The 24,310-nt window shown below is 38.8% G+C and overlaps 3 protein-coding genes across 3 annotated transcripts; 2 read left to right on the top strand and 1 right to left on the bottom strand.

Annotated features, from left to right (window-relative positions):
- The first annotated feature begins 425 nt into the window (after positions 1 to 425).
- LOC149815049 (uncharacterized) lies at positions 426 to 10,414 on the top strand. The gene is made up of 6 exons (XM_089990470.1): positions 426 to 474; positions 9,425 to 9,554; positions 9,634 to 9,763; positions 9,848 to 10,174; positions 10,257 to 10,361; positions 10,406 to 10,414. Exons 1-6 carry the CDS (start codon positions 426 to 428, stop codon positions 10,412 to 10,414), a joined length of 750 nt encoding a protein of 249 aa, XP_089846596.1.
- Positions 10,415 to 10,465: 51 nt separating this feature from the next.
- On the top strand, positions 10,466 to 11,841 carry LOC149815048 (uncharacterized). Its single transcript, XM_089988551.1, has 2 exons — positions 10,466 to 10,813; positions 11,637 to 11,841. Exons 1-2 carry the CDS (start codon positions 10,478 to 10,480, stop codon positions 11,721 to 11,723), a joined length of 423 nt encoding a protein of 140 aa, XP_089844677.1. The 5' UTR covers positions 10,466 to 10,477; the 3' UTR covers positions 11,724 to 11,841.
- A 1,512-nt stretch (positions 11,842 to 13,353) lies between these two features.
- Positions 13,354 to 15,352, bottom strand: LOC149815047 (GATA transcription factor 21-like). The gene is made up of 3 exons (XM_089988631.1): positions 15,024 to 15,352; positions 14,492 to 14,791; positions 13,354 to 13,917 (listed from the first exon to the last, which is right to left on the bottom strand). The coding sequence occupies exons 1-3, from the start codon at positions 15,276 to 15,278 to the stop codon at positions 13,519 to 13,521; spliced, it is 954 nt and encodes a 317-aa protein (XP_089844757.1). The 5' UTR covers positions 15,279 to 15,352; the 3' UTR covers positions 13,354 to 13,518.
- Between the last annotated feature and the right edge of the window lie 8,958 nt (positions 15,353 to 24,310).

Below are 24,310 nucleotides of genomic sequence, written 5' to 3'. Positions count from 1 at the left end.
GCAAGGAAGGTATGACAGAGGGTGAATGCCAATCGATTTGCAGACATGCTGCACAATATGAAGACTGCAACAAAAAAAGCATCTGGCAGAATAGATGATCCACTACAGTGGAAGGGCCATGACCCTATTACTATCAGGAGAGATTATTGGGAGGGAATGTGCGACAAGTGGGCGGGGGATGCATTTCAAAATCACTCTGCGAAGGCTACACAAAATCGAGCGAAAATGTCCAAAGCCCATCTACACACAGGTGGATCTAAGACTTTTGGGAGCCACTTGAAGAAAATGGTAACTCATCAATATATATTATCAATTTTATAAGTATTGTTGCAAACCTGTTAACTAAATCTTTTATCATTTAACTTTGCAGGAAGCAGAAAAGGAGGCATTGTACCATATAAGGATGTGTTTGTTAAAACACATAAATGGAAGACCACGAGAGACTTCGTATCAAAAAAGGCGAGAACGATACCGGTATGTATTTATTCTATTAATAATCATTGTAATATACAAGTTATCATAAACATTATAATTCTTAATTATTAATGCATACTGTAAACATTATTTTGTAGGAGGCATATGAGCAACAGATGGTAGAGCGATATGGCGATGACTCTACTCAGCATCCATCATTTGATCCTGCAACATGGGTGACTGTAGCAAGTGAACCCAAAAAAGGTCGTGTGTTTGAGTTTGGGAGTAATATGAACACATCACCTATCGTTACTTCCTCCAATCACGACTCACAGACTTCTTCTGTCGACATAAGCTCCAAGCATCATATTTTTTCCGATGATGATGTACGCCAGATCGTTAAGGACACAATGCGTGACTACTTCTATGAAACCATCGCCGACGTTCTCCGAGCTGAGTTCAACAGTTTTTTGCTGAACAAGGGAACTTCGATTGCAGGTGCCTCTCAAGTATGAAAGTTTCATGCAATATATTGCATGTCGTTAGATTTCATATAACTTTGATTGCCTTAACTTAGGTGCATTGAATATAATTTATTTCAGTATATTTTGTTTATCAATACTGACCTTTTATATAATATATTAGTATAATATTTTTACTGCCTTTGAACACATATGAGTACAATAGAATCACATATAAAGTTTTTTTGACTGCCTTAAAACACATATGAGCATGATATAATCACATATTCAGTTTTTGTCTGCCTTAGAACATATATGAGCATGATAGAATCACATATACAATTTTTTGACTGCCTTAGAGCATATATGAGCATGGTAGAATTACATATACAGTTTTTTTGACTGCTTTAGAACACATATGAGCATGATATAATCACATATTCAGTTTTTTGCCTACCTTAGAACACATATGAGCATGATAGAATCACATAGATAATTTTTTGACTGCCTTAAAGCATATATGAGCATGGTAAAATCACATATATAATTTTTTTGACTGCTTTAGAACACATATGAGCATGATATAATCACATATATAATTTTTTGCCTGCTTTAGAACACATGTGAGCATGATAGAATCACATATAGAGTTTTTTGACTGCCTTAGAGCACATAAGAGCATGATAGAATCACATATAAAGTTTTTTTTACTGCTTTATAACATATATGAGCATAATAGAATCACATATAAAGTTTTTTTGACTGCCTTAGAGCATATATGAGCATGGTAGAATCACATATACAGTTTTTTTGACTGCCTTAAAACACATATGAGCATGATATGATCACATATACAGTTTTTTGCCTGCTTTAGAACACATGTGAGCATGATAGAATCACGTATATAATTTTTTGACTGCCTTAGAACACATAAGAGCATGATAGAATCACATATAAAGTTTTTTTTACTGCCTTAGAACACATATGAGCATAATATAATCACATATTCAGTTTTTTGCTTGCCTTAGAACACATATGAGCATGATAGAATCATATATACAATTTTTTGACTGCCTTAGAGTATATATGAGTATGGTAGAATCACATATACAGTTTTTTTGATTGCTTTAGAACACATATGAGTATGATATAATCACATATACAGTTTCTTGCCTGCTTTAGAACACATGTGAGCATGACAGAATCACATATAAAGTTTTTTGACTGCCTTAGAGCACATAAGAGGATGATAGAATCACAGATAAAGTTTTTTTGACTGCCTTAGAACACATATGAGCATGATATAATCACATAGTTTTTTGCCTACCTTAGAACACATATGAGCATGACAAAATCACATATATAATTTTTTGACTGCCTTAAAGCATATATGAGCATGGTAGAATCACAAATATAGTTTTTTGACTGCTTTAGAACACATATGAGCATGATATAATCACATATACAGTTTTTTGCTTGCCTTAGAACACATATGAGCATAATAGAATCACATATAATATTTTTTGCCTGCCTTAGAGCACATATGAGCATAGTAGAATCACATATAAAGGTTTTTTGGCTGCCTTAGAACGCATATGAGCATGATATAATTACATATTCAGTTTTTTGACTGCCTTAGAACACATATGAGTATAATAGAATCACATATATAGCTTTTTGCCTGCCTTAGACCACATATGAGCATGGTAGAATCACATATAGAGTTTTTCTGACTGCATTATAACACATATGAGCATGATATAATCACATATAGAGTTTTTTTACTGCCTTAGAACACATATCATTCATGATAGAATCACATATAGTGTATAATTTATTTCAATATATTTTTTTATCAATACTGACCTTTCTTTTCTTGTGTAGGTTGCTGGCGATAATCAGCGTAGTGGAGCTGAAGTGACAGATCAAGGCAATGAACAAGAAGACACACAAAATCTTGGTGATGATTAGATTAATGTGTTGAATTTGTTCTACTTTCTTTTTGTTTCGAAAATGTAAATGTTGAATTGTAAATAATTATAACTTGCGAATTTTAAAGTGGAACAATTAATTGTGTTAGTTCCTTTTATATGTATTTTTATGTGTACTTTGTTTTTTATTCAGAGGAAATATAGATTGTACATGAAATTTTTTTCTTGATATTTAATTTTCAAATATTTATTTTTATTTTTTTCCTTGTTTGCGACAGTTATATCCATCGCTATTTATTATTACCGTTGAAGGTAGAGACACTACAAGAAAATTGTTAATTAGCGACGGAAATTAGCGACGGATTTTTCCCGTCGCTACTTAGCGACAGATTAGCTAGAGATAGAATCTGTCGCTAATTTGCGACGGATTAGCGAGGAAACGACTTTTATCGCTAATCTGTCGCTACTTAGCGACGGATTAGCGACTGCATGTTTTTGTCGCTACTTTTGATTACAAGAACACCATTTTAGCGACGGATTTAGAGAGGGAACTCTGTCGTCGCTACTCCGTCGCTAATTAGCGACGGAGTAGCGACAGAATATATTCCGTCGCTTTTTTGGTATTTGGGTTTCGCGACGGCTTCGCGACGGAATTTTTCCGTCGCTAAGCCGTCGCTAAATGTCGCGTAAATCCCTAATCCCATCCCTCTTTCTCTTTTCCCTGTTTCGCTGTACTGCACCCTCCCGCCGCCCGTCGGCCCTCGCCACCGTCCGGCCACCGCCGCTCGCCAGCCGCCGCTCCCCGTCCACCGCTCGCCAGCTGCCGCTCCCCGTCAACCTCCCGCCACCGTCCGGCGAAGCGCAGGTTCTTCTTCTTCTTCTTCTTCTTCTTCTTCTTCTTCTTCTTCTTCTTCTTCTTCTTCTTCTTCTTCTTCTTCTTCTTCTTCTTCTTCTTCTTCTAAACGCAGGGGGTACGCCCCTTCCCTGCCGGAAACGGAGGGGGTTTAACCCCCTGCCGTGCTTTCCGGCAGGGGGGGTCGACCCCCTGCGTTTCCGGCAAGGGGGGTCGACCCCCTGTCGGAAAGGCATGGGGGGTCGACCCCCTGCCGGAAACGCATTGGGGGTCGACCCCCTGCCGGAAACGCATGGGGGGTCGACCCCCCTGCCGTAAAGGCACGGCAGGGGGTCAACCCCCCATGCCGGAACTGCCTTTCCGGCAGGGGGTTTAACCCCCTTCCCTGTTTTGAAAAGAATTTTTGTCGGCTGGGCCGGCTGGGCCGGCTATGGCCCTGTCATAGGCTCGCCTAGCACCCAGCCGACTGGGTGCTGGGCCTGGCGCACCTGCCAGCATGCTGGCAGTCAGCCGAGTGCTACTCGGCTGGCTGCCAGCCAGCCAACAGCCACCAACGTGAATAAAAAGATTTTTTTTTTTGAAATAAAGGGATCATACCCAGCCGATCACTCGGCTGGGCCAACAACGAGGGTTCACGGCTTGACTTCGGCTGGTCTGTCAGCCGACACCCATACCACATCGATCGTGCCATGGATTTCTTTTTGAAAAAAAAAATGAAAAACAAGGAAAAATATCAATATAACATAGTGGATTCGTAGATCCACTGATTCGCCATGGATTTCCATCAAAACATGCATGGAAATCCTACCTCTACCCGATTTCTCAAACGTTTCACATAAGAAAATGCCCGTACCTTGAGAGAAATACCCGATTTTTTTAGTTAGTGTTTCATCTTGTTTCATGATTAGTTAGTTTGTTACTTAATTTGTTTTGTTTTTGTGCAGATTTTTCAACGGAACCAACTCGTGCTCGGCCACCTGTGGTAAGTAAATGACAAAAACAATGCAAATCGGGTAAATACCCGTGGTGAGTAAGTGATGCAAACGTATCACATGTTATTTAATTTATTGAATGCAGCACTTTATTGTTCACACACTCACTTAGTTGTTGATATCTAGGACTGCTTTGTTGGAGTTCGGAGATCATGCTGAGCATGATTTTAATGTAGAAATATGGAAGTGTTCTTATTTTTGGAGTACAGAGTCCATGCTAAGCATGGTAGTAGTTAGTGAGATATTGAAGTGTGTTTGCTGCAGGTACATGTTTGCCATTTATTTGATATGAATGATTATGATGTATTGCAATGTTTGATGTAATTGTATCCATGCTTGCATGTAGTTACTTTCAATTTGATTTTGACTTCCATGTGAAATTTTATAATAAAAGCATGCTTCAAATGATTGTATCATGTCATTAATAGTTTGCACATGAAAATATTAAGTTATCAATGCATGCATCAAAATTCTTGTTATTGTTTGACATAGTATATTGCATGATAAATTTGATATTTTCTTCATCGTCGCATTCTGATTGTTTTTTTCTTAATTCGTTAGGATACTATTCGTAACATCATACGACAGAATGACTGCAAACCGTGAATGGATGTACCGTAGGATAGTGGACAATGAGTTATCGCATGAATATATGGATGGTGTCGATAGTTTTATTGAATTTGCAACGGCGAGTGTCAGTACGGTAGATCCCACAGGTCGGATTAGGTGTCCCTGCAAGATTTGTAAGAATAATCGATTTGTAGAACCTCATGGCGTTAGACATCACCTATACAGGAAGGGTTTTGTGAGTGATTATCAGAACTGGGCGTTTCATGGAGAAGAATTTAGAAACGATTTTGATGCACGGGTGAATGTGGTGCACGATAATCCATATACGAATTTGATATTTGATGCTGCAGGAACAGAACTGGGTTCTGCTATGAGTTCTAGTGATGTAAGAACTGTCGTAGATGAAGAATCACCAAACGATGCAGCTAGTAGATTTTATGATTTACTTAAAGATGCTGATGAGCCACTTTGGAACGGTTGTGAGAGTCACACTATCTTGTCTGCAGTTCTTCAACTAATGAATTTGAAGTCCGAGTATAATTTGAGTCAATCATGTTTTGACCGTTTGTGCATGATTGTGAAGAGTATGTTGCCTAAAGATGAGAAATTGCCACAAAATTTCTATCGTGCGAAAGTTATGGTCAACGCTCTAGGTATGGGTTACAAAAAGATTGATGCTTGTCCAAATCACTGCATGTTGTATTTCAAGGAGCAGGAAAACGACATATCATGCCCGTCATGTGGGCATCCTCGGTTCAAGCCAAAGACAAGAGGCAATGGTAGCACGAGATCAAAGGAAGTTTCATACAAGTCGCTCCGCTACTTTCCTATCACTCCTAGATTGCAGCGATTGTATATGTCTTCAAAGACAGCTAAACACATGAGATGGCATGCAAATAAAGTTCGACACGATGAAAACAAGATCACGCATCCTGTTGACGCTGAAGCTTGGAAGCACTTTGATCGTACTCATCAGAACTTCGCAATGGAAGTGCGAAATGTTAGACTCGGTCTATGTACAGATGGATTTAATCCATTTGGGGGTAGATCAACTCCATACTCATGCTGGCCAGTATTTGTAACTCCATACAACCTTCCACCAAGCTTGTGTATGAAACGTCCAAATCTTTTCTTGTCTCTGTTGATCCCTGGTCCGACCTCACCTGGCCAAAATCTTGATGTATATCTAAGGCCATTGATTGATGAATTAAAAGTACTGTGGGATGACGGTGTTACCACGTATGATGCCCACAAAAAACAATATTTCAACATGAAGGCCGCTGTTCTATGGACAATCAGTGACTTCCCTGCATATGGTATGTTATCTGGTTGGAGCACACATGGGAGGTTGGCTTGTCCGTACTGCATGGAGGATTCCAAAGCTTTTAGATTGAGGCATGGAAGGAAGCCTTGCTGGTTTGATTGCCATCGTCGATTTCTACCCAGCGATCATCCGTTCCGACGTCAAAAGAATGCATTTACAGCAGGCACAACTGAAATGAAAGGTCCATCCTCAAGATTGTCTGGCATAGAGATTTTAAGAAGATTGCGATACTTTCCAAATGTATTAACAGATGCCCGCAGTCCTACACCCTTCCGTGGATTTGGGAAGGAACACAATTGGACGAAAAAATCTATTTTTTGGGAACTACCGTATTGGCCGACCCTATTGATACGACATAATTTGGATGTGATGCATGTAGAGAAAAATGTGTTTGATAATGTGTTCAATACAGTAATGAATATTAAAGGAAAAACGAAGGATAATCCGAAGGCCCGTATGGATTTAAAATTAATATGTAAAAGACCAGAATTGGAACTCAAAGAGTATAATGGCAAAGTACTGAAACCAAAGGCGAAGTACGTGCTCGGACCTGATCAAATAAAACATGTATGTCAATGGTTGAGACAACTGAGATTTCCAGATGGATATGTCTCTAACATTGCTCGGGCTGTGAAGATTGACGATGGACAGTTATATGGGTTGAAGAGCCATGATTGTCATATCTTTATGCAACGATTGATACCCCTAGCATTCCATGATATGTTAGACAAACCTATATGGGGGGTATTGTCTGAGTTGAGCGGATTTTTCAGAACATTGTGCGCATCGGAGGTCATTGTATCAGATGTAAAGAATCTCGAGGACTCTGTCATCACCACTGTTTGTCTGTTAGAAAAGATATTTACGCCAGCATTTTTCGATGTTATGGAACATTTGATCATACATCTGCCATATGAACTAAGGGTTGGTGGCCCTGTGCAATATCGATGGATGTACCCATTTGAAAGGTATATGTTTTTTTATATTTGTCTCTTTAATGACAGATATTTAAAATTTGAAATGTATATTCTTGTCAGATGCATGTTCGACCTAAAAAAAAAGGTTCGTAATAAAGCAAGAGTAGAAGGCTCTATTTGTGAGGCGTACACTTTAGAAGAGATTTCAAATTTCTCATCTATGTACTTCGAACCTCATATTTCAACACGTTACACATGCCCGCCCCGTAACGATGATGGAGAACAAGTAACTGTAGCTGACAAGCTGTCGATATTTCAACGACTTGGGCATGCATTTGGTAGTTGCCGATCAAGGCTATTGACAGATCGAGAGCAAGATGCAGCACACATCTATATTCTTTTTAATTGTTCAGCGATCGACCCATACATCGAGTAAGTATATGTATATGCAACTCAATTATAAATCCTTTTATGTTCTATATGTGGATACATGGCTCGGTAATATAAGTATTTGTGGTTTGCAGACGATTTGATCTGGAGTTGCAAAGCAAAGTTTCACATCTCACTAATGCAGAAGTACAAAAAGAACGTGAAACTAAGTTTGTGGAGTGGTTGAAACAGTTGGTAAAGAAGCTAACATAAATTTTGTACTTATAAACAACACTAAGTTACTTAATTGATCGTGATCACAATAATTGTTTATGTCTGTGCGTAGGTTCGCCATGGTGATGTTAAAGATCAAGGAATATGTGATTTAGAAAATGGTCCGACCAAAGTTGTGCAATGCTACAACGGGTATATCGTAAATGGTTATCGATTCCATACAAAAGACTATGGTATAAACAAATCAACGATAAATAGTGGCGTGTGTGTCAAGGGTAGCAGCTACGGTGAAAATGAACATGATTACTACGGTGTTATAGAGGAAATAATGGAGTTGACTTACTTAGGCATGAATAACAGGGTTACGGTATTCAAGTATCATTGGTTTGATCCAACTGCAACAAGACTCGACAAAGCTTCAGGCATTGTGGAGGTGAATCATAAATCCAGGTTTGGAACATATGAACCATTCATATTAGCCTCGCAAGCTCAACAAGTTTATTATACTTCATATCCGAGTATAAAAAAGTCAGATAGAAATGAATGGTGGGCAGTTTGCAAGGTGAAATCCAAACTATACCCCGAGTATGATCAGTTACAAGAAGATGAGTTAGCTGAAGACAGTGATTACTATCAATCAGATGATGTCTGTGACTTCGCTTATGGTCACGATGTTGCGCATGATATGCATGTCATATCTCCATTGGCTGATGAAAGATTCATAGAGGAATGTGATCCAAATGATGTACCAAGTGGATGGGCAAACAATGAAGAAGAAGAAGAAGAAGAAGAAGAAGAAGAAGAAGAAGAAGAAGAAGAAGAAGAAGAAGAAGAAGAAGAAAGTCAAACTAGTGACGAGGAAGAATTCTCAAGCTAGTGAAAAAAATCTTATACTTCAAACCTCTATTTAAATGCATTGTAATACTTGATGTGAGTTGTATTGCAATACTTGGTGTGAATGATTAAAAATTTTATTTCAATGTATTGTAATACTTGATACGAATGATTCGAATGCATTGTAATTTATCTGAATGTATTATAATTTATGCAATTAACGAATGATTTGAATTAGTGCAATACTTGATGTCAATGATTTGAATTATTTGAATGCATTGCAATGCTTGATGTGAATGACTTGAATGCATTGTAATACTTGATGTGAATTATTTGAATGTATTGTATGACATATGTTATTTGTTAGAATATGGTTCGTGGAGGTTATAGTGGTCGCTCATCCAGTAGTAGCCAGGCTCAACCTTCATCTTCACGGGCTCCTGTGATAGGTATATCATATAACTAATTAGATGCTTGATTAGTTCAAATGCACATTCTGAGAACTTGGTGTGTATTTTTTTACAGATGATGTTGCGCCTGTATACGACCCACCTACACCAGTTGATCGCACAAGTCAACAGCCAACACAGGAAACAGGGTCTTCACAGGCTGGCACAAGAAGACTCATTCGAATAGTGTATATCGATAATCGACCGTAAGTATTTTGTTTTCAATTATTGCATATCTTTTAAATATTTTATATTGATATTTACTGTGTAACAATTCATGTGCAGCACGAGGTTTGAGCCACAAGAAGTAGTACGGGAGATTAGGAATTCACTTCTTCAACATCTACCAGGACCAGTTGCTCAATGGAAAGAGTACCCAAAGGAGGTATTAGACAGATTGTGGTCCTCATTCATGGTATACAGTTGTTCCTCATAGTTAATGTGTTTCATATTTAATTTATTTAAGCAATGTCTACTAACTTTCTGAAAATATTTGTAGGCTTCGAATCGCTTTGCAACTACGGTGGAAGAAAATGATGCAAGGAAGGTGTGGCAGAAGGTGGCTGCCAATCGATTTGCAGACATGCTGCACACTATGAAGACTGCAGCAAAAAAAGCATCTGGCGTAGTAGATGATCCATTACTGTGGAAGGGCCATGGTCCTATTACTATCAGGAGAGATTACTGGGATGAAATGTGCGATATGTGGGCGGGAGATGCATTTAAAAATCGCTCTGCGAAGGCTTCACAAAATCGATCGAAGATGCCCGAAGCCCATCTACACACAGGTGGATCTAAGACATTTGGGAGCCACCTAAAGAAAATGGTAACTCATCAATATATAATATTAATTTTATAAGTATAGTTGCAAATTTGTGTACTAAATCTTTTGTCATTTAACTTCGCAGGAAGCAGAAAAAGGAGGCAGTGTACCATATAAGGATGTGTTTGTAGAAACACATAAACGGAAGACCACGGGAGTCTTCGTATCAGAGAAGGCGAGAACGACAACGGTATGTATTAATTCTATTAATAATCATTGCAATATATATGCAAGTCATCATAATGTTATCATTAATTATTAATGAATACTTTAAACATTATTTTGTAGGAGGCATATGAGCAACAAATGGTAGAGCGATATGGTGAAGACGCTACTCAGCATCCATCATTTGATCCTACAGCATGGGTGACTGCAGCAGGTGAACCCAAAAAAGGTCGCGTGTTCGGGTTTGAGAGTAATATGAACACTTCACCAGTTATTGGTTCTTCCAGTTACGGCTCACCAACTTCTTGCGCCGACATAAGCTCCAAGCAGCCGACTATTCTTTCCGGTGATGATGTACGCGAGATCATTAATGAATCACTGAATAACTACTTCCAATACACCGTCGCCCCCTTTCTCCGAAATGAGATCAAGGCCGCTGTTCAGGATAGGGGATCTTCGATTCCAGGTCCCTCTCAGGTATAATCACATATATAGTTTTTTTGACTATCTTAAAGCACATCTGAGCATGGTAGAATCACATATAGAGTTTTTCTAGATGCCTTAGAACACATATGAACATGCTATAATCACATATTCAATTTTTTTACTGCCTTAGCACACATATGAGCATGATAGAATCATATATATATATATATTTAACTTTTTGTCTGTCTTAGAGCACATATGAGCATGATAGAATCACATATAAAGTTTTTTTGATTGCATTAGAACACATAAGCATGCTATAATCACATATTCAGTTTTTTTACTGCCTAAGAACACATATGAGCATATTATAATCACATATTCTGTTTTTTGACTGCCTTAGCACACATATGAACATGCTATAATAACATATAAAGTTTTTTAACTGCCTTAGAACACATATGAACATGTTATATATCATTTATGATAGAATCACATATAAAATTTTTGGCTTTGCCTGCCTTAGAGCACATATGAGCATGCTATATTCACATATTCAATTTTTTTACTGCCTTAGCACACATACGAGCATGATCGAATCACATATATAGTTTTTTGCTTGCCTTAAAGCACATCTGAGCATGGTAGAATCACATATAGAGTTTTTTATATGCCTTAGAACACATATGAACATGCTATAATCACATATTCAATTTTTTGACTGCCTTAGAACACATATGAGCATGATAGAATCACATATAGAGTTTTTTTATTGCCTTAGATCACACATGAGCACATGATAGAATCACATATAGTGTGTAATTTATTTCATTATATTTTGTTTATCAATACTGACTGTTCTTTTCTTGTGTAGGCTGCTAGCGATAATCAGGGTAGTGGAGCTGAAGGGACAGATAAAGACAATGAACAAGAAGACGCACAAAATCTTGGCGATGATTAGAGGACTGTGTTGAAGAAGTTCTATTTTTTTTATTTTTCCTAATTGTAATTGTTGAATTGTAAATAATTAAACTTCTTAGTTTTAAGGTGGAACGATTAATTATTATAGATACTTGTTATATGAATTTTTTTGTGTGGTTTGTTTTTTATTTACAGGAAATATAAATTGTACAGGAAATATAAATTGTACAGTTCTCCGTAATTAATTTTTAAATAAATTTTTTTTGATTTTTTTTCGTTTTTGCGACGGATTAGCGACGGAGGATTCCGTCGCTATTCATATTAATCTAGCGACGGCTTAGCGACGGAATTAAATCCGTCGCCACGCCGTGGTCGCCGTTTAGTACTGGCGGATTGGCGACGGAATATAGCGCTCGTTATTCCGTCGCAATTAGCGACGGACTTGGCGACTGAATTATTCCGTCGCCAGTTAGCGTCGAAATATTCGCGACGTAAGCATACTGTCGCCGCGTTGTCGCTAATCCGTCGCTAACATGGTTAGCGACGGATTAGCGACGGATTAGCGACGAAAGGTGGTCGTCGCTAATCTACTGCTCTGTTGTAGTGAGATGGATTAGCGACAGATATAAATTCGTCACCAAACCGAAGTCGCCGTTTAGTAATGACGACCTTACGACAAAAGTTGTCATTCGTTATTCCGTCACAACTTAGCGACGAAACTGACAACAGATACAGTATGTCGCTACTTAGCGATGGAATGGGCGACGAATATATGCCGCCGCTTATTAGCGTCAAAAAATTCGCGATGAAAGATATTTGTCACTAATTCGTCGCTAATCTTGTTAACGATGGATTAGTGATGGATTTAGGTTGTCGCTAATCCACTGGTTTGTTATAGTGAAAGGATACAACTGGTTGACTCAAATGCTACCTCTTTTTGGCCCTTTTATTGGTCCAATTCGAAGAATGAGAACTATATCATAATTTAAGAATTCAACTACAAGTTGTTACACTCACACTTTGGACTCAACCAACTTTTAGGGTAGAACTCTAAGGCATTCGTTATCCAGTTTGAGGAGCCCAAGCTATAATTGAGACTAGACTGGTCCCAATACTCAGTTCATGCCTTTAAGTCTGGCGTTAGGAGAAAGGTATACCATGAAAACTTTTGTTGCAACCGGTCAAATATTTTAGTGTGTCCACGCAGTATACTGTACTATTTGTATCATACTCAGTCCTTTACATAAACAACAGATAGATACCTCTCATTTAAAATGTTTAACACAGTACACGTCCATTCATGGACCACACTAGCTAATGATTAGCTTAATAAATTGCATTGCTTCATCTATATTAGTTAGCTCTCTCTCTCTCTCTCTCTCTCTCTCTCTCTCTCTCTCTCTCTATATATATATATATATATATATATATATATATATATATATATATATATATATATATATATATATCACACCCACCGACATATTTTAAGAAAACAATGGCAGTTCAACCAAGAACCTCATTATACTAATAGTACTCTATATATGACAATTCAAACAAGAACCTCATTAGACTAATAGTACATAGTAATTAAAATGAAGGTTCACCGATTTTATTGATGGTTGTACCGCACACTCTGTCTCTCTCTCATACTAAGAAAACAATCACAGTTCAGACAAGAACCTCGTTATACCTATAGTACATAGAAACTAACATGAAGATTAACTAGTTTTATTGATGGTTTTACCGCGCTTTCATATAGAACCTCATTATACTAATAGTACATAATAAACCAAACTGGCTCCCACTATTAACCGACATCAATGGAGAAGGATTCAGCCATGAACAAGACCACAGGAAAGAGCCATTAACAAAATTGCAGCTTGTTCTATATCTTCAGGGAACACTCTCTTGAAAGGCTTGGTCTTACTCAATTCCATCGAGAAATCAAGGCTGTTGGTTGCTGTAGGATACTTCAAGTTCTCATCTTCAAGTTCACAGTTCAAGTCCAGCTCAAAGCATAGGTTTTTCCTCCTACGTGGAGTGGTGAATATCTTGCTTTTTCTCTTGTAATGTGTAGTTGATTTAGGATCATCTCTCTTCTGCTTCTTCAGCTTACTTGTTACGGGTGATGGATTGCAATTTTGGCCTGTTTGAGATTCCGCTGCTGCCGCTGCTGCTGCTTTAGCTCTCCTTGCCTTGTGGTGCCTGATCCCACAAGCATTGCATAGGGACTGCATTTGATTTGGAAGATAGACAAGTGATAAGTTAAAGCCGTATGTATATTCCTTCTGTACATATGACTTTCATTTAACTGAACAGACACTTCAAACCAAGCACCACTTCATGACACCAAAATAAAAAGAAAAGCCATTGAACTAGCTGATTCGACTCAACATAATAAGGCAATTGGCCATGATCCTAAAAGATGGGAAAGTTGATCATGAGCAATTGTAGCTCCTACTAGGTTGGGATCAAGAAATAGTAATAGGATGGTGACCTCTAGTAGGCTTCTACATTGCACCCCACATTTTCATCAAACAAAACTAGGTCCGACGCACAGTTGGGTGTTTCTATGGTTAACTGTATGATGCCATAGGTTATGTCAAATAATCGGAATGAGAGAAAAAGATGAGCTTATGTAGCATGGCTGGCTGGTGACAAGTGATGATGTGCCTGTGTACCGTGTCGATGATGGTAAGCGGAACCATGTAAAGTGGGGGCTGGACGAATCCCCAGGCCGTGGCAGAAGGTAACTAAATAAACAAATCATTAGATCATTATCTATCAAGGGATGGAAGGTGTTACCTTGGGTCCAAGAGGGCCACTCCTCCATAGAGGTGTCTTGGTTGTGTTGCAGTCTACACATGTTCTTACTGGATTGTTGGAGTTGTTGTAGCCGCTAGATGTCCTTTGTTGATGATCATGATGGTTACGGCGATGCCGATCAAAATGATGAGGCTGATCATGCCCGCTTTGGATATAAACATGACGATGGTCATGACCATTTGTCATATGGGGTTTGTTTATCAATGGATCATCCAAGATCATGCCATGATCATATGGTGTTGGATCACTCAACCCACCTGAGATGTGTGGCACTGCAACCTGCACTCACCAAGCTAATCATGATCAAAGAAACATAGATAACAAGTAGAAAAAGAAAAAGAAAATATGTTCATCAAAGTGGAAAAGTCGCTCCGAATATTTTCTTTGAAGGCTCCTAAAGCCATAGTAAGAGCCAAAGCAAGCTAGTAGCCGCTGGCTATGATCTTTGATGTGATATATATATATATATATATATATATGAATGTTCTTAACTTAAATCTAGCATACATACCTTATCTTGATCATGGCTTTCATGTTGGCTGAAGAAAATTGGACTTGGGTATTGAGAATGTGGGGTGGGATCAAAGAGAAGAACCTGCTTGGGTATGAAATGATCAGGGGTTGTCATAAAACCTCTGCCATCCCCCCACAGCAAATCACCTGACTGCAACATGGTTTCCCCTCCTCCTGATCCGGCTTCCTCTACTTTTTCGTGACCTTCATGGTTTGCACGACAGCTTATAAGGTGGGGATAAATTGAAGACATGAACCACCTGTGACTGTAGACGATAAGTGAGGTACAAGAGTTTTTTTAAGATGATGAAATGGGTGAAAAACCATAGGCCACTAAATAACACAAGGTATATATAAGAGGACAGCCCTAGATTTTTATTATTTTCTTTTTTGGGTAATTTACATATAGGTGCCTAACCTGTGGCAAATTTACGTTTAGCACTTCAGGTTTCAAGTACTTAAGATAGATGCTTAATCTTACAAAAAAAATAATCAGAAAACTGCCTGAGTTGCTTTTTCTCTCTGAAGTTACTTACTTTTTAAGTATAGCTACAAAAGTAAAGGCCTATAAAAGTAACATTCAATGATTTAAGTAAAAAAAGGGTTAAAATTGTCCTCTCAAAACTAAGCTAGAGTTGGGTGAATAAATTAAAAAGCAGATCAGGCAGTCATCTGAGCATTTTTTTTAAAAATTACTTCGTCTATCTTAAATATTTAAAACATGCGACAGCCAAACTTAAATTTGTCATACACTAAGAGTCATTTTCCTTTCTCTCTCTGGAAAAGGAAAACCATAAGAAAAAGAAGAGAAAAAAAGAGAGGATAAAAGAAAAGTAGGGGCTCACATTCACGTGACACTGCAAAGAGATCCAAGAGACAAGTGTTGTGCTGATGTGAAGATTAGGGGAGAAAGCTACTTGACATTCCAAAAGGACAAAAGAGTGTAGGGATGTCACTGCACAACATTAAATTCCACAAGTTTCTTTCAAAAAATAAAAAAAAACATTAAATCATCCAAGTTGGTGCCCGATTACGGTGGTATTGGAGTTCTAGGGCCTCCATATTAAAAAAGGACTTGTTATGCTTTGGGCCACATTAGTCTTGACAAGAACGCATTGATTGCTTTTGTGCAGACCAAACTGACAGCAGCATCCCGTTGTGCCTTTTTGCACCCCTCAGGCCTCAGCCCCCTTGTCCATTTCCTCATGCTTTTTTCGAAGCAGTCCTTTCATTAACAATTTTTTCCAAGCTGATCAGACTGCGCGTCGATCAGCTCTTCAACAAACACCATGTCTATGAGAACATTCTGCCTTTATTCGTCCATAAAAGTTACCCTAGCTCCCTTTGACTTTTGCAAATTGCATAGCTCCCTTAAGTCATTATGGGTACCTTTTGTGGATACGCACCCCCTGTGCAGGCACAGGGATGATATTTTGCAGTCTTCCGTGTTTTATGTATATACATGGGTGTTTATGTGATGATACTTTACAATTATAACTTATTGTGATATACACGATTTACAGATCTAAGCTCCAAAAGCAAAATCCAACCATTGGAATCTTGCTTAGCATATTTTATTTAGTGTTTTCAATAGTTAAAGTTGATTCAAATATGAAGTTTTATATCATTTTTAAACCACCCTTATTTTTATGAATTTCAAGCTATTGATTTTTCACTCTCAAAAGTATAATCCTACATATGGTGTATTAAACATGTACTAAATAAGCCATGTTAAACATACCTGCACTGCATGGTTAGATTTAGCACTTGATGGTTAGATAGGGGTGTCAATGGGTCGGGTTTGGTTTGGACCCAGCTGAAACAAAAAATGGACCAGATTTTTTGGTATGGTATTGGGCCCAAATCCAGGTCGAATCCGGTCTACTATAAGAAAAATCATATCCTGATCCGATAAGAACTACATGAACCAAACCCCATAAAACCATATTTTTTATCATTTTTACATTAAAAAATTATATTGGTCTTAATTGGAACTCGGGTTGGGTCCGAATCAGGTATAAAATTTCACAAAATATACCCAGATCCATGCATTAATCGAACCTTCAGGTCCGGACCCAGGTCTTAATTGGGTCTTCTTATTTATCACCATACCCGGACCCAATAGGGTTTGGTTAGGGTCGGGTTTGGGTAAACCAAGCCCAGACACCTCTATGACTTGATCTATGCAAATAAGACTGTGTACTACGGTATGATATCATGGTACATATGTTTTTTCTCTCTGTATACCTTTTTAAAGGATAATATATACACAATATCACAAAGAAGTCATTTTTTATTCTGCAGTAATGAATGCTTGTGTTGCTGATCAGTCCAGCAGTTGACACAAGCTAGGTTTTATATATATATATATATATATATATATATATATATATATATATATAGAGAGAGAGAGAGAGAGAGAGAGAGAGAGAGAGAGAGAGAGAGAGAGACTTCCAAGTTTCACTCACGAAGATGAATCAAAAGAGCCATGGTGGGGCACACATGCCATTATCATGAGTAGAATTACTTTCATGTGAGCCAGATATCCATGGATAGCATCAGTTTTCTGCTGCTACCTTGATTAAAAAAAAAATCTACAGCTGCCGCTGCTACAACTGCCACTGCTACAACTGCCACTACTACTGCTGACATAGTAGCCAAACTCTTCCTCAGCAATTTCTTGGGAAGTTTCCTCATCGGCAAATCATGATTAACCAGTAAAAGAATCACCCAACCTCGGTGTTCATAATCCTTGGCAGATCGCGATTAATTTTCAAATACACACCAAATACTTTTGGATGTTATATTAGCTGTTATACTTTTGCGTTTGGACATTATATGAATTTCAGAATATTCAAGTAACCAGGCACTGAACATGATTCACATCCAACGACCGTCCGCTCGGTGAAAGGTGGGGGGGGGGGGGGGGGAGATCTGGTGTATGGAAGGGTTGGGTGAAAGTGCTACCCATTTACATCAAAGCAATTCACATCAAAATTGGAGCCGACAACATGAGATTTTGAAAAGATGCTTGGTTAATGAAGGGTTGTTTGGAAGATGTGTATTCGGCCTTATATTCGGCTGCAAGGGGTAAGGAAAATTTTATCGACTCTATATGGCATCATGCCTTTGTGTGGAAAATCCAGCTTCGCAGCAACCTATCACCATACGTGTTTGAGTAATGGATGAGTTTAATGAAGGACCTATCCCCAATCATCCCCATGAATGCACCCGATGTTCCTTATTGGAATCACTGCTTGGATGACTTCACCATCAGCTCTCGTTAAAGTTTGCTTGGGTTAGCAACAATGCAATGACTCCCAACAAAGGCACTTTGGCATCAAGCATGTTCTATTTGTGGTTCCAAAATAGCTTGGTTACTACTACATGATAAACTATTGATGGATGAATTGGTTAAAAGGCGAGGAATTAACCTGCCTAGTATTTTGTGCCATTGCATGGAGGAGACATTGTTATAGTTATTTTGGGAGTGCGCCTATGTGAAGAAATGTTTCAAATTCATTTGGCACACTCTGAATCCCCATTGAAATAGGGTGTATGATCTAAGGGCTGTCTTAATCGCCTCACATGTACAACCTTGGAGGCCAAAATACACCTTTGCTTGGCGTTGCTCAGTACTCATACTCTGGCATTTTATATGGATCCAACGTAATAGGCGAATTCATGAGGATAAATCTCTGCACTCAGTGGTACATGCCAAAGCTACCCGGCATGAACTTCTTGCTAGGGTGCACTTTAAATTGCCTGACGTGCCTGCCCCACAACTCTAGCACCAGGGTTTTTTTGTTCTTATTCATAATACGAGTGATCTCTCATCACTCGAACCATGTGACCTGATGTAATTATTCCAATCTTTAATTAATGAAATGAAATGAAATATTTTTCTGTAAAAAAAACAATCCTAGTTCTATTTGCTCAAGTTGTTTACCAACCTTAGATACAGTGGTTTAGTGTCACCTGTTGGATCATTTTTCGGATCACACAGTTTCACATTCGCATCATGATATAAAACACGAAATAAGTCATGAAATACAACAGTGTAAATAGCATGATTAACAGACGACAGAAACAACAATAGGGTGCAGGCATGTCAGTTTCCGCAACAGACCAAAATTCAGACGGCAGCATATAAACAAACATATGCACAGAACATAAAGAAAACAACAGGAACATGTTTAGTTTATGTAATAGGCTAAGGCGTACGAAAGTACTCTCTTTAGAGAAGATTCGCCCCCACATACTGTGCAGATCAGGGTCCGGCGTCCTTCCCTAGGATACAATAACCACGACGAACCGAACGGTGCACTCCGACGGATCGTCCTTCGAAAACAGCCTCTTCAAACCACAGTTGCAGAACAACCCCTTTCAGGATAACTCACAGGAACGAGAGAGAGAGAGAGTAAAAAGGGAGATGGGAAATCGCAGAACTCTTCTTCAGAACCCAGAGAGTCAGTCTCAGCCTCTCTGTAACCCCACCCCTGACCACGCTTTTATAACCCACGAACGGTTATGAAACGTTGAAGGAGCCCGTTACAGAATCCGAGAGGACGTGATCCGTTAACGGACTTCGAAAGATCGAGATCCGTTACGGAATCCGAAGTTCCATAATGGGCACGGAATCCGAGGAGTCATGACCCGTTATCCATTCCCATAACCCGTTACCGAATCCAAATCCAAAGAAACTTTGGGTAAAAAGGTACTTTGTCTTGATTGGATATGGCCCTAAAGAGCCAATTACCCGAACCCGAGCCCGGCCCGGCTCGGCTCGGCACAAGAAATGTGGGACTATTCCACCTCATCAAGACCACCTTTTTCAAAACAGCCTAGTTTCTCCTTTGAATTCTCTCTCCCTTCCTTCTTACACCTAACATCACCCCCAACTAATAAGCGATTTGGAAAGATACAAGCCCAAAACCTTCACCCCTTATTTCATCATGGAGCCTGGGCACCTCGTCTTTTCGTTTCGTCATTGCTCATTCCTGTTAGGCCGAAGTGCTTGGTATTTTCTTCATCGCATCTGTTCATGCTTTGCTGACCTATCGCATGGTAAAAGATAGTAAACAGAACACTGTGGGAGGATTCTTAAAGTACCCCATGGGTTCAATAAGGAAATGGAATGCAAGGTCATAATGTGAAACAAAAAAGCCACTCCACCCCAGCAGATAGGTTGAGTTATTGCTGGGGAGCTCTTGGTGGACTGCATGATTTTTTGGTTGCTCTGTCTCAAGCCAAATTCATTAGTCACCTATTTTATTTATGTAAAACTGCCTTCAAGCTATGTTACTTAGGGTACGTTTGGGAGCCAGTTTTGGGGCTAGGTTTGGTAAATACTGGATTTGTCAAATTCAAGATCGATTTGAAAGCCATCATATTTGCCAAATCATACCCACTGTCGTTCGTCAATAAAAGTTGACGTGAATTGCTCAGTAGTGCTTCACGAGTAGTGGGTCGAGAATAGACAATGAGCATAATGTATATGAAGAGTCGTTACTTTTCTAGAAGAACTCTAGAGGATACCCAGTCGTGCGCTGCACCGCTGCTCTTAAGGCTTTAGTGGTGATCACCTACAGCTGCCAGAGCACCCTTGCCATCAATCGACACCATCAACAATGGATGGTGAATTCAGCATATATATATATATATATATATATATATATATATATATATATATATATATATATATATATATATATATATATGTGCATGATCACTTTCGAACATGACCAGAATGAACTCGTGCTGCGCGATGCGCGCTCAGCGCAAGTTTGCATCAAATAACACCTTTAGCAGCGATAAAAAGTCACCGCTAAAGGTATGACCTTTAGCGGTGACTTTTTGTCGCCGCTAAAAGTGTTTATGCAAAAATAATGATGCTGAGTGTCCATCTTGCGTGCGGACGATAAGTGTCCATCATTTTGGTCATGTTCAAAAGTGATCATGCACCTACGCACTACGCACTATATATATATATATATATATATATATATATATATATATATATATATATATATATATATATATATATATATATATATATATATATATATATATATATATATATATATATATATGAAAACTTAAATATGTTTACCAACTGAATATGTTTGCTGGTATAAACCAAGATTTTCATAGGTTTTTTTGCAAATCTAACCCTGCATATGCATTCAACATGGTCTATTTGATAATAATCTATTGTCGGATCATCCTAATCAAATAAAAAATGTATTTTTTTATGCTTAAATATTTATGAAAATTCTAAGCCATAGATTTTCAACCCATAAAAGATTCTTCTCATGCATTGTAATTAGATGATCCAAGAGTTTATTTCTATAAAACCAAACAACTATATCACACCCGGTGAAATTTAAAAATAAAAAATAAAAAAATATATGAAAATCTTGATTAATACCAGTAAACCACTACAAGAAAAATGTCAATTAGCAACATAAATTTATGACGAAAATAATCTATCACAATTTTGCGATGGATTAGCGAGAGAAAATGAGCCATCACTAAAATTGAACGGGATTTACGATGGAACAATTCCGTCGCCAAATCTGTCGCTAAGTAGCGACGAAATTACATCCATCGCAAACTATGTCGCAACTCAACAACGACTTTTTTTAGTCGCTACTCCGTCGCTGATTAGCGATGGTGTTTGTGATAGAATGTTTCTGTCACAAATCCATTGCTAAGTATCGTCGATGTTTGCGACGAAATTGTTTCGTCGTAAATCTATTGTTAATTTTTTATGTAAAACGCCCATCTAGGACACGAAATTAGCTCTGCTCTCTCTCTCTCACTCGCGTTGCTCGCCCCGACCACCTACCTCTCTCCGACGACCACCTCGACCACCTACTGCCCTCCGGGGACCGCCCCACCCACCTCCCGCCCTTCAGTGACCGCCCCTGCCACCTCCTCCTCCCTGTGTCTGGCAGACACCCTGATGACCCTGAGAACCCCCCCTCTTCATGTCTCCTCTCGTTTCCTCAATGGCCACCGACGACTAGAGTCATTGGTGATTGCGCCAACAATCTCTCCATCGCCATCCCTCTCTGACCTCACTCTCCAGAAGGCTCCCTTGGCCGACGACCTCTTTTCCCCGGTGACACCTCCCCCTTCGGCTCAGGTAACCCCCGACTCCCCTCTCTCTTTCTGTTGCATCGTCGACCGTTTCACTTTTCGCCAGGGAGGGGCCGAGCCTCCCTGTCTTACGGGATGCGAGGGAGGGGCTCAGCCCCCTCGTGCTTTTTTTGCTGGGGAGGGGTCGATCCCCCTTTTTGTCTCCTGTCTTGCGGGTTGCGCTGGAGGGGCTCGGTCCCTCCCCCCTTTTTTTTTGCTAGGGAGGGGCTGAGCCCTCTCTCTGTTTTTTTTTTTGCCAGGGAGGGGCCGAGCCCCCTCCCTATCTCCTTGTCCTACAGGATGCGCGGGAGGGGCTCGACCCCCTCCCCTATTTTTTTTTGCTAGAGAGGGGATAAGCCCCCTCCTTGTTATTTTTTTTGCTAGGGAGGGGTTATGCCCCCTCCTTGTCTTACAGGATGAGAGAGAGAGTAGTCGAGCTCCCTCCCTTTTTTTATTACCAAGGAGGGGTCGAGCCCCCTCCTTGTCTTACGGGATGTGAAAGAGGGACTCCGACCTCTCCCTGTTTCCTTTTTTTGCCAGGGAGGGGTCGAGCCTCCTCTCTGTATTGTTTTATATATTTTGCTTTGCAGGTACGTTGCTGAGCTAATTGAGCAGTGCTTAGTGCTAAGCATCACATGCAGCTAAAAATGAAATGCAAAAAGAAATAAGAAAAAAATACAAAGGCAAAAATAATTTAAATCAGGTAAATACCCATGGTGAGTAAGTAATGCAAGTGCATCACATGTTATTTAATTTTTTGGATGCAACATTTTTCTATTCACACACTCACTTAGTTGTGGATATCTAAGACTACTTTGATGGAGTTTGGAGATCATGCTGAGCATGATTTTAATGTATGAAAATAGAAGTATTCTTATTTTTGGAGTACGGATTCCATGCTAGGCATGATATTAGTTAGCGGGATATTGGAGTGTATTTGCTGCAGGTACATGTTTGACATTATTTTGATATGAATGTTTGATGTATCTGTATGCATGCTTGCATGAAGTTATTTTCTATTTGATTTTGATTTTCATGTAAAATTATATCATAAAAATATGCTTCAAATGAATGTATATTTTATAGAATATGATTTTATATTTCTAAATATTCTCGTGATGTGTATAAATATGATGTGATGATGTTACACACGAAAATATTGAATTATCAATCCCTGCACGATATATAAGAACAATCGATTTGTAGAACCTCATAACGTTAGACATCACCTATACAGGAAGGGTTTTGTTATGGTTATCAGAAATGGATGCTTCATGGTGAAGAATTTTAGAATAATTTTGATGCACGAGTGGATGTGGTGCGCGATAATCTATATATGGATTTGATATTTGATGCCGCAGGACCAGAAATGAGTTCTGCTATGAGACATAGTGATGCACCAACTGGGGTAGAGGAAGAATGGTTGCGAGAATCACACTATCTTGTCTGCAGTTCTTCAACTACTGAATTTGAAGTCAGAGTATAATTCGAGTCAATCATGTTTTGACCGTCTGTGCTCTATTGTGAAGAGTATGTTGCTCAAAGATGAGAAATTGCCAAAAAATATCTACCATGCGAAGGTTATGGTAAACGCTCTAGGTATGAGGTATCAAAAGATAGATGTTTGTCCAAATCACTGCATATTGTATTTCAAAGATCAAGAAATAACAGATCATGTTCGTCATGTAGGCATCCTCGGTTCAAACCAAAGACAAGGGGAAATGGTAATACAAGGTCAAAAAAAGTGTTATACAAGTCACTCCGCTACTTCTCTCTCACCCCTAAATTGCAACAACTGTATATATCTTTGATGACAACTAAACAAATGATATGACATACAAATAAAGTTTGAACTAAGGGTTGGTGGTCCTGTGCAATATCGGTGGATGTACCATTTGAAAGGTATATATTTTTTATATTTTTCTCTTCAATGTTATTGAGAAATTTATTATAATTCGAGATATATATTATTGACAGATGCATCTTTGACCTAAAAAAAAAGGTTCAGAATAAAGCAAGAGTAGATGGCGCTATTTGTGAAGCGTAATCTTTAGAAGAGATTTCAAATTTCCCATCTATGTAATTTGAACCTCACATTCCAACACGTTACACATGCCCACCTCATAATGATGATGGAGAATA

Source organism: Nuphar pumila, chromosome 15 (genome assembly GCF_984573655.1).
Source record: "Nuphar pumila chromosome 15, dmNupPumi1.hap1.1, whole genome shotgun sequence".
NCBI classification, from domain to species: Eukaryota; Viridiplantae; Streptophyta; class Magnoliopsida; order Nymphaeales; family Nymphaeaceae; genus Nuphar; species Nuphar pumila.
This window is presented reverse-complemented; position numbering and strand designations above follow the sequence as displayed.